Source organism: Botrytis porri (genome assembly GCF_014898465.1).
Source record: "Botrytis porri strain MUCL 3234 chromosome Unknown BPOR_011, whole genome shotgun sequence".
Lineage (NCBI taxonomy): Eukaryota > Fungi > Ascomycota > Leotiomycetes > Helotiales > Sclerotiniaceae > Botrytis > Botrytis porri.
Genome location: NW_024066085.1, coordinates 306,831 through 318,129, shown reverse-complemented (window position 1 = coordinate 318,129; position 11,299 = coordinate 306,831). Strand labels below are relative to the sequence as shown.

Here is an 11,299-nt window from a genome sequence, read left to right as displayed (position 1 = left end):
ACCCATCCATCCACCACCAACGACCATCTGCACACGCTATCAAGAAAAGACCCTCTCTCCAATTCAAACCCCAAGCTCCAAATCCAATACCAACTCCAACTCCCCATCCCGATTGTTGACAATCTATCATCTTATCTTAATGCGTTAATTAAATTTCATTGCATCCAAACAACTCAATCAATCTGATCCGGATAGCAATTGCAATTCCGAGTCAAAAAAAAAAACACCGAAAAAAAACACCACGCCCACCAACCAAACCATCCTTTTCCTAACTACCCCCAGAAAATTCAATCCAGATATAAAAGATAGACAAACTTTTATATCCATTCTGAAGATCGCCTGACCCAACCGACCCTTGTAAAGAAAGACCCCTTTATAGAACCAAATCAATCCAAAGAAGATATTTGATCCTGAAAATTAAGAGGATCTTTGTTTCTTATTTGGTCTCTCTGCTTCATTTGATTCTTCTTCTTCTTCTTCTTCTTCATCACCATCTGATTCAAAATCAGCATCTGATAGTGCATCCTGTTCTTGTGCTGCGGCTATAATTATATGTTAATACAATTCTCATAATTGAGAAGCAATTGCTCATTGGGGAATCAAAGGGTAGACAAACTAAAATATTTGATAGCACCAGGCCATAAATCTTCTGCAATAGCAATAGCAAGATCATCACCATCGGGAAAGATTTCCAATTTCATTCCCAAATCATCATCTTCTTCTTCCTCAACCTCTTCCTCCTCCGATTCGACAACTTTCTTTCCATTTCTCCTAGCTTCCCTCCTTGCTAAATCTCTAGCATTTGCTTCTTTACTTTCTTCCTCACTAACTTTTCGACCAATAAATCCAAACCATGCGAAGAAACTTAAACCTCCCATGCTTGTATTATTCATTTTCTTCTCAAGAGTTTTGTGTTGTAGAGTCATTTTCGAATTCTCCTTTCGTTCTGCATCCCACGCATCACAAACCATATCCAATAAACCTCCAGTTAAATCTTTTCCCTTTTTCCAGTGAATCCTCACTGGTTCACTGACCAAACCACACCAACCTCCAAGACTCTTTCTATACCAGAACTTCTTGACCAATTTCTCGTCTGTAAAGTATTCATTTGGGGAGAACGTCCATGTAATTGATACAGATCTTGGATCTCCTCCATTGGTAGATTGTGGACCTTCGAGTTCGAAATGCGATACATGTAGGGAAGTGAGTGAGGAAAGTAGAAGAGCGGAATCGGAAGGTTGGATATATTGATCTATATCTGGAGGAGCTTGTTCGAGTACCAGGGCCCAGAAATTGGGAATCTGAGAGATAGTCTTGTTGCGATGGGTATACAGAGGTTGGGTAAGGGAAACTTGTTGACGAACTGATAGAAAGTTAGTCAATTCATCTTTAACCACATCAAACCGTAGATAGAATATTGGCAGATCCTATGAAGATACAAAACAATCAAAGAAATGAACGTAATGTATACGTGTACATCCATGGCATGTCGTGCAAAAGAATCGACTTGATCTGATCTTGATCCGATAAATTCCAAAAGTCGTGGCGTAAGGTTACTTAGCCCCTCCAAAAAAGGCAAATCAAAGTACCTCCAACGTCATAAAAGAAGAGGAAATAAGAAAATATAATCTGACGTACTAATTTCTGTTTCAACATCATCAAATTCCCTTTCAATTTCTGCCAAATCTTCGTAGGAAACGGGAGTATCTTCTAAAGCTGCTGCCATAGCCGCGGTTGTAAATGCGAAGGTTTGTCGCATAGCCAAGCTAGAATTTATACGCGTGAGTGGAGGATTTCGCGTAAGCAGGAAAAGGCGAGGGGTACCGGGAACGAAGTAAGGGCGGGCTGGACTGTGGTGATCACTTTCGACTTTCCTGTGTATACAGAGCAGAGTATCCTTTTTTTTTTAATGAATTTAAGAGAGAAGCAGAAGAGAAAGAATGTCACTGTGATGCTTATACCGAAACAGAAAAGAATTGAATGCTTGGCAAAAGAAATAAAATTGTATGTCACCCGGATTTGATAGACTGGTGTGGAATTGAGTGTAAAGTCGGACTTTATCTCGGGACCGAATGTCCTGTGGAGTTTGAAGCTTTGAAAATGATTCTCGATGGAACTGGCAATGATGTGAACTAGGGAGGGAGTAGGTCAGGTCAGGTCCCTGGATGGTCTGGATGGTCTGGATGGTCTGAATAGTCTGAATAGCCTGAATAGTCTGAATAGTCTGAATAGTCTGAACAGTCTAGATGGGAAGAATTGAATGGTAAGAAGTAGAGTAGGGGTGGTGGTAGTCGTAGTGAATGAAGATTCGACTTGCTATCGATGATATTTGATGACATTGTCGTCGTGAAGGGAAGTGGACGATAATTAAGACGATATATGAGTGTAAAGAACGGAAAGTATATTTTGTTAAGATTTTGCTTGGATGCTTGGATGGGAAGGGTTGGGATACCGGTAATGAACTTCATTCACCAGTGGTTTGTCGTTTGTTCTCCCGAGTCCACCGGTCCCCTCGATCAAGGAATTAGTAATCTCGGGGGTGTACGTAGTAGTAGTTGGTATAACACATCAATATCAAAAGTCTTGGTACGGATGGATAGAGCCTTCGAGTGTGTCAAGACGATTCAAATGAAAGGTTGACTGATTCCCTTGTACGGAGTTGCATCAAAATGGAAGGTTCCTCTGGAGAAGATCGATTGGGTAGGTAACGTCAAACACAAGGTTACAATTGTGAATGAATGTAATAAGTTTCTTGGAATAGCCTCAATTTTGGCAACGGGATATGAATCCTTTCCCTTCCGTGCATCACGAGATTCTTGGTACTGTATACCGGTACTGGAGTATTAACTTGGAGACTAGTCATAAGTAGGTGGTTAGGCATGACATTCACAATCAATGTATCAATGTATCAATCATTCATTCATTCATTCAACAAAATGATAAGATCTTACATAATAAGGTAGCGAAGTGTGATAGAAGTGAAGCTTGAAGTGAAGTCTGCTTTCCCTTACAAGATTTCAACAATATCCTCCGTCTGGGGTCTGGTGGTCCTCCATCCTCAATTCTGATTGGTCAATGACGTTTTAGTTTTCCTTTCGTCAAAGATGATTAATCGAAAAAATATGGATGTGGATGTTTCTGAATAATAATTCATCATTCATTCATTCATTCATTCATGTGAACACAATCTAGTTTTTCTTATCTTCACATTACATTCATTGATTGAATCTAGACCACGACGACGACCTTGTCATCACATTCTATCATATCTCATCACTTCACTCTTCCGTGTGGTGTTGCATCTTTAGACAATATCATACCTTGAACTTCCATTTGGACAAACACTACCCCACCATATTCTTCTCGTGCTATCAAAGAAATTAAAAGTCTCCTACCTTTCGTCGTTCAAGCTGAGTTTGAACCTCGAACATTCCGGGCCCAAGTACAAGCCTTACGAAATAGTCTCCTAGCGATCCATACATTTCTCCTGGATCACTACCAACCCTCACTTCAGTGTTTCCCTAAACCACCTACCGTCATTTCACCATGCCCACCATGGCGACACAATCTTACCCAGAGGGCAGAGTCCTCGTCATTATGACAGGAGGTACCATTTGCATGAAATCTTCACCGGAAGGCTTGGTTCCAGCAAGAGGGTTCCTCAAGGAAGGAATGGCTACGAGACCATCATTCAACGACGGCTCAAATCCAGGTAAGAGTTTTTTTACGTTGGGAAATTTTGTTGTACAATCAAAATTACACGCGCGATGAACGTACACAGTTCAGAATCAAAATCCCAAGTCTCCCAGTCTGATGGAGTGGTACTTCCATTTTCACACGTGAATCGACATTGACAAGAATTTCATGATCAAATCCATATTGATACATTGAAATACGATTGATTATGGATCAGGACGTCAAAACATTCAAATTTGAAGGATCATTGAATCGAAAAGCATTTAGGTCTGAAGGATCACTTGGTTGTCAAATTTGGATTTGGTCAATCATTGAAAATTTCTCGAAAGTCTAGATGTCTTTGACTTTGACATCCTTTTCATTCTGTCGTTCATTGCGTGATAGTATGGTTCTAGACTCTTCTGGGGTTTACATCAGTATGATATTATTTCACATCGTCGAGAGCTAGAAAATCTGCAATGACGTCCAATGTCTTCAACTTTGAACACCATTAAAATATTTACGCCGATATGGCGAAAGTCGTGTAAGGTCGATAGGAAGTGTTTGCTAAGTGTTACATATCTTGAAGATCTCAAGGGACTTCTTGTACACATAATTGCGTCTCCGAGTTACACTGAATGGCTCTAGTGAGTCTCTTTCAACCAATTCATTTCGGGATATGTCATTGGTAGTCCTACGATGACATCTCAATTAATTCTCATTGAATGATCTATATTAAGAGATATCACACGCATCCCATCGTCGTTCATTGCATTGCATTATCTCCGCTTTGGATATGCATTGCTTTATTCCGACAACGATAATCCACCGCATACGCAATATGTTTCGGAGAATTACTTAATGACTAACTTTTACTCAGATCCTATGCCGGTTATGACCACAAGCACTACAGAAGAATATTTACCCAGTTTACGTACTCCTCCAAGCACGTATTCTCGACATGTTCGGTATACCTTGTACGAGTTTCCCGTCTTACTAGATTCTTCATCAATATCTTCAAATGGTTGGACACAAATAGCTACTACGATTGAAAGAAATTATCATTTATTTGATGGTTTCGTTGTTCTTCATGGTACAGATAGTTTGGCATACACGAGTTCAGCTTTATCTTTCATGCTGTCCCATCTTGGAAAACCTGTTATTCTTACAGGATCTCAAGCTTCAATCTTTGCTCTTCAATCTGATGCCGTGGATAACCTTCTTGGATCACTAATCATAGCCGGAACTTTTATGATCCCGGAAGTATGTCTTTTCTTTCATCACAATTTGTTCCGTGGAAATCGCACTACCAAAGTTTCTGCTACCTCCTTTGATGCTTTTGCTTCACCAAATTGTGAACCTTTAGCAAAAGTGACTGCTTTAGGAGCAACAGTCAATTGGAATCTCGTTCGTCGTCCACGATCGATTGCCAAATTCGGAGTACAATTAAATCTTGATACTTCCCACGTAGCATGTCTTCGTATCTTCCCTGGTATCAAACCAGAAATGATTGATGCCGTCCTTCGTATTCCAAATCTCCGCGGACTTATTCTCGAAACTTTCGGTGCCGGTAACGCACCCAGTGGAGATGATGGAAGTATGATCAAGATCATGAAAGAGGCATGTGAGAGAGGTGTGATCATAGTCAACGTATCACAATGCCACTCTGGCTCCGTCTCCCCGCTGTACGCACCAGCCACCATTTTAGGCAGAGCAGGTGTAGTTTTCGGTCACGACTTGACAACTGAAGCTGCCCTGACTAAACTTTTATTCCTCCTTGCTCTTCCTGATCTTTCATACGACGACGTTACCATGCAAATGCAATGTTCCATTCGTGGAGAAATGACTGAGGAAGGTAGCACAGCTTTTTCACATCCACCAACCGAAGTCGCAGTTACAGCTCAACAACATGCTTTTACGGGATTGGGATACGCAATTGAAAAGGGTGATACGAATGCCATCATCAATATCCTCGACCACGATCGAGCTGGTCTTCTTCAAACAACGGATTACGTAGGAAATACCGCTTTACATTTGGGGGCTGTAGGTCCTTCAGTAGACTTGTTGAGAGAAGTAGGTGGTGCTTCCGCTTGACAAATTTTCTCTTCCTTTTCCTGTAGATTTTCCAGGTTTTTAATTCTTCGAGTTCCCGTCCGATAACGAAAAGTTTTGATTTTTTTTCTTCAATTGATTGTTATATTGCATTAACGCACACAATGATCTCTTACTCGAATCATTTGAAGTGTTCAAATAGTTTGAAGGTGCTAATCTTCTCAATTATACTCACATATGTACACACATATCATTTTGAAGGGCTCCAAATATCTGGATTTTGGAATCTCTATAACATATTTTCGATATTTTAAATCAATAAATGAGACAGTGAAATCTCATCTCACAGCCTAAAAACCCTTCACATATCATGTCGTTCGGTCTGCTAGTCCAGACAAATAATCACACATCCATGGATTTTCCGATTCCTCAAATTTCCACCCAACTTCCCGCAATTTTCCTAAAAAGCCTTGAAATATTTTCTCCCCTGACTCATCATCTTTCCATCTTTCATTGCATCAAATCCCCACCCCCAATCCCCCTAAGCTTCTGCCGAAACCTCCCTAAACACTTACTAACCCCCAACCCATAAATAGTTACTCAAGCGCGGCGCAAGCGTACATGCCCGTAATAAAGCAGGGAATACCCCGTTGTTTCTGGCGAGGAAGGGCGGTGAAAAGCAGAAGGAACATGTGAGGGCTTTGGAGGAGGCGGGGGGTCATTTGTGGGTGGAGGAGAGAGAGGAGGTTGTAGGGTGAGGATGGGATGGGGATGGGCGGAAGGGGAGTGGGGTAAGGGTAAGGGTAAGGGGATAGGGGAAAGGGGAAAGGGTGGGGTACGAGAAACGAAAGAATGAAGGAAAGAGAAATCGACACTGAAAACAAATGTTGTTTTAGACACCACGAACTACAAACATCAAACACAATCCAAATCCAACGAGAGCAGACGAGAAGAGAGGTAAAAATTCAAAATTCCCTCCTTCCCTCTCCTTCCCTGGCCAAAACGTTTTTTCTTTTTTCTTTATCAAAATATATCCATTTCATCACTCTGTATATGAAACATCTTGATCTTCTGACAAACTTGTAAACACAAATACATACTTATCACTCCGACTTATCACTCATACTCGCTACTTATTACTTATCACTCGTCAACTATCACTCATTAATCATCACTACTCATTCCTCACTCCTCACTTCCCAGGGAATAAATGAACAAATAACCACAAGATCATAGGTCGAGTATATAAGTATATATTTCAGCGTTCAAAGAGTTCAGAGTTCAGAGTTTAGGCTTCTTTCATCTGAAATGGGTGTTAGGAATTGTCTATTTCTCGTCTCTTGGGTTCTGGGTTCTGGGTTCTGGGTTCTAGTGTTGTGATGAGATAATGGTATGGTCAAGATATGATGCGTGTTATGAGGTGAGTTTGAGGGTTATGTTGAGATTGGGCTTGGGCTTGGGCTTGGGTCTGTGGATATCTCCTTGCGTTTTCCATTTTGCTTTTTTGAGGGGGCGGGGAGTGGGAACTGGGGGAATGGGAACTGGGGGAATGGGAATGGGGGAAGGTGGAAGGGGATTTGGAAGGGGATTTGGATTCGGATTTGAATTCCTACTTATAAATCTTGAGGGCGGGAGATGGGAGATAGAATTGAGCAGATTGGAAGGATGAGGATGATTTTGGATGAGGAGGGGAGAAGAGAGGAGAAGAGAGGAGAAGAGAGTTGTCTTTATAGGTGGAGCTGGGAGTTCGTCGAGCGCTGGATGATATATAAGTTTGAGCTGAGGGATTATTTATTCGACTGGGGTTTTTTAAGTTTTGTAGGATAGTGATTTGAGGGGTTATTGATGTGGGTTAAGATTACGATTTTCTAGAGTTTCATGTGGTGACTGGTGGTATTTCTTTTGGAAGTATGACAAATATTATTCTTGCTTGCTAGCTGGGTTAGTTAACTTCCAGGTGCTTGATAGAATAATCATCATGCATACCTTTTGCAATGTATTATGATTATCCTACCATAGTTTTTTCATTTTATCTGTTTGACGATGAAGTTGCATACTTTTCTGTGCAAACCTATGGCCGCATTAGTAAAGGTTGAGATTTATCATTGAAACAATAAATCATTTACGGGCCTAGTAGGCCCGTTGGTTTACAATGATATAGTATAGCCGTCTTCGTAGATAGGCTATTATCGTATGTATCGAAGATACTCTGAGTATGCTAATAAACTCTTGCTATTGATGAGACGTGTACCAGACCCCAGTTTGCGATGGATCATACTTATTTTATTAAGTCGCTCACGGAATGAATTGCCGGCATAAGAACGTTGTCAGAATTTTGCGCCTTGATTTTATCGATCATAAGCCATCAGAAAGTGTGATATCTGCGATTGAAGTTGTAGGTTGATGATTTGAATGATGGAAAATTATATAGGATTTGGACGGACGTTGATGTATTTTGTAAATTGTGATCAGTGTCCTTAAATGTTATCTTCTCTACTCGCTTCTTGGGAGGATTGAGGCATATAGCTGTGTTGATAGGTTGTCTTGGAGAGTAACTCGTTATCCTGAATATAGCTTGCTATGCTAAGACATGCTTTATTGCGATTTCGAGCAAGATAATATCGTATAAGATATTGTAGCATGCGCGGGATCGTAAATAACAATGATAATCCAGCATCTTTAAACTCTTATATTCAGTGCAATACTGTATAGAACGCGTTCGAAGAAGAAGAAAAAAAGCTTTCACAGGGCTTCTGGCGAGTTCCATTTCTTTCTCCCCTTGGAAGAAGTCTCTGCTTGTTGCAAAATCGTTGAGGTCAGCCTGATAGACTCTTCGTTTGATCCTTATGTGTGTTTTGCTTGAGCCCCTGTAATGATATGGCCCATGTAGCTTTACGGGTGTGATCAGAACACATATCGGAAGAGCTGCCAAGGTCCTATTGACACCGCCGATGATATATTGTAGAAATTGCAGAGATTGGATAAGCAGATGAGCAGATCACGATGTTCTGAGAATGGCAATAGTAGCACTAGTTACACTATTGTGTATCGCAAATAAACCGAGCCATATCCTCAAAATTAACGACGCATTTTCGGATACTTCGAGGACCTGGCCAATCACTCAGGAGGTGGCCACATTAACACTCTGCAAGTCCCCGTCTGGTGTAACCACATCAACTCAAAGCATCCTATAAGATCTGGGCAACAACTGGTCAAGAATTATCAAGCACCTTTGGCTGATTCAACGTGTCAAGTGCCTGGCTTTGCGTTGGAAGATAAAATGCCTATTCGGTTTGATTGCTTGCGGAGGTGCACTTTTCATTATCATATGGATCTTGGTTTGACGAATTATGCTATCCTTTCTACCGTTAGCACATCTATCTTCCAAAAGATTGTAAGTGCCTACCTGTCGTAGATTTTGCCACGTTTGCAAACTGAATTCAATAGGGATAATTGCTTTCACTACACCATTTGTAGAGGAGGTCAACGAATCCTAGTTTCTCGCAGTTGTCAACCATGATTTATGAGACCTCGTGGAACATTCTTGCTATATGAGTGGGAAAGCATCAAGATGTATGTAGGGCTGTATAGTAACCGATCGAACCCGTGAGCATAAAATAAAAGTATGAAAGATCATGTTGATCGTGAGATAGATGGAGGTGTAGGTGTGAGCATATCCATAACTAGGCCATTGATTAGTAGTTTCTCGCCAAATAAAGTTAGCGTCAGGTGAAGATAGTCGGACACGATAAACATGCACCTGCCTGCCTGGAAGAATTTGTGGTAAAACATTGTGAATCTTCGACACAAGATAAACTCTATCTCATTTATATGCGTAGTAATCTGCTACAATTTCAAAGTCCGCATATCCTAATCATTTCTATGAACCAGATGGTGCTTGAACAGGATGCTTCCATGCCATATATCCAACATAAGCCTGAAAGGCGCCCAAAGCCAGGCTCAACAACCCTAGGAAAATCGCAAACATAACACCGGCGATGGTAGCCATCATCACGAATCTCGGACTGCTTTTTCTCTCGAACCATCTCTCAACACCTCTAGGAGTCGGATTCATTAATTCTTGGTGTAGCTCTGCCAATCGTGCCCCGAAATAATGATACTGGATATTCTGCTCCTCAGGTTTGCGAATTGACACGCTCTCATACCTGAGCATATCGGTATCGAAGTTGCAAGTCAAGGGTGAAGTAAGAGATAATAGAAGCTCTTTGTTCTTGACATCCGCGAGGGGGAAAAGTATCTTTTGTATAGAATCGAGCACCTCGAGAGCGAGTGCACGAGGGAGCAAACCCCTGTAAATGGTGCACGTCAGCGTGTGATATCCCTTTGACTGAATATCAGAGAGTGGAATCGACTTCATCGTCACAATCTAAAGGTCTTTTTTCACTTACTCTATGATAAGGTCAGGGGCAGACATATTTGACGGTCTCTCTTTCGAAAGCCTCAAGTGCTCTTTCAAAAAAGCAATTTGGTGGAAGATTTCGACGACCCCAGCCTTTTGGTCAAGTCGTAAATGATTCCTCAAATCATTTGTTGCTTGGAATCTGAGGCCTGCATGCTTTTTCAATTTGGTAGCCCGCAGCTTGTCCTTCACTTCATCAATGCTTGAATGGGCGGTTTTGGGGAAGACGTCATGGAGAAAAGATATATAGCAATCTTCGTAATACCAACGAGCTCCTTGAGTACCGTACTCCATCAAGACAGAGGATTGGCGAGATTCAGAGCAATTGACCATCATGACTACTTGAGCAGCAAGATCGAGAGCGCGCTCTTGATCGGCCCGCGCGGGACGATCAGTGAAGAGTGCTTCCAACAACTCCGCTTTAGTATATTCAGGGTACGCTTTAAGGACTTTGATAATCCTTAATAAGTCTTCGAAACATGCGAGCCCTGGACTCTGACCAGGAGTTAGGTTGTACTTGTAGTTGTATGCGGAACTTTTGAAGAACTCAAAATATGAACCGAGGACTGTTGATCTACACCAAGAGCAATCGGATGTTGTGCAAGGAATTCCTAATTGGCAGTCTATACATATATGCCAGAACCACAAGGCTTTAGTAAGTTCCTGTAACTGAGCGGTGGTGATTTTTCTCAAGGGAAAGACTGAAGCCATCATCATTGAAGTATAAGAAGCCCTACTATGTATTTGATTTGGCACTCTCGCGATGCTTTAGAGTCATGTCACTTGTGAAGACTTGCAAAAAAATATTTATCAAGGCACTAGTGAGGTCTGTCAACAGAGTAGGCTATGTTATGGACTCACGAATCTTGCGCACATAATAGCAAAACATGCATGAATTAAAGTGGCAATATAGCTGTGTATAAGTAGTACAATTGTGGAAGTTGAGCGTGGCTTGTTGACTAAGCCCGGAGGATTGTCATATTTGAGTAGTACAGTGTGACCATCGCCAGTCATTTGAGTTCTATCCAAAACTAAACCTTGTGGCTTACATCATAGCCTCAACCACTTGCACATCACTTTCAATAATTCCTATCATATATTTCTACTCAAAACACCACCTCGTTCAACCTAATTGATCCCCGTCAGTTTTCT

General features: G+C 41.3%; 3 protein-coding genes across 3 annotated transcripts; 1 reads left to right on the top strand and 2 right to left on the bottom strand.

Moving 5' to 3' along the window:
* Positions 1-417: 417 nt before the first annotated feature.
* On the bottom strand, positions 418-1,759 carry EAF01_008124 (uncharacterized protein; the record flags this gene model as incomplete). Its single annotated transcript, XM_038916380.1, has 3 exons — positions 418-542; positions 617-1,363; positions 1,639-1,759. The coding sequence occupies 3 exons, from the start codon at positions 1,757-1,759 to the stop codon at positions 418-420; spliced, it is 993 nt and encodes a 330-aa protein (XP_038767742.1).
* Positions 1,760-3,042: 1,283 nt separating this feature from the next.
* Positions 3,043-6,485, top strand: EAF01_008123 (uncharacterized protein; the record flags this gene model as incomplete). The annotated part of the gene is made up of 3 exons (XM_038916379.1): positions 3,043-3,712; positions 4,556-5,748; positions 6,324-6,485. Exons 1-3 carry the CDS (start codon positions 3,547-3,549, stop codon positions 6,483-6,485), a joined length of 1,521 nt encoding a protein of 506 aa, XP_038767741.1. The 5' UTR covers positions 3,043-3,546.
* Positions 6,486-9,607: 3,122 nt separating this feature from the next.
* On the bottom strand, positions 9,608-10,861 carry EAF01_008122 (uncharacterized protein; the record flags this gene model as incomplete). Its single annotated transcript, XM_038916378.1, has 2 exons — positions 9,608-10,037; positions 10,137-10,861. The coding sequence occupies 2 exons, from the start codon at positions 10,859-10,861 to the stop codon at positions 9,608-9,610; spliced, it is 1,155 nt and encodes a 384-aa protein (XP_038767740.1).
* Between the last annotated feature and the right edge of the window lie 438 nt (positions 10,862-11,299).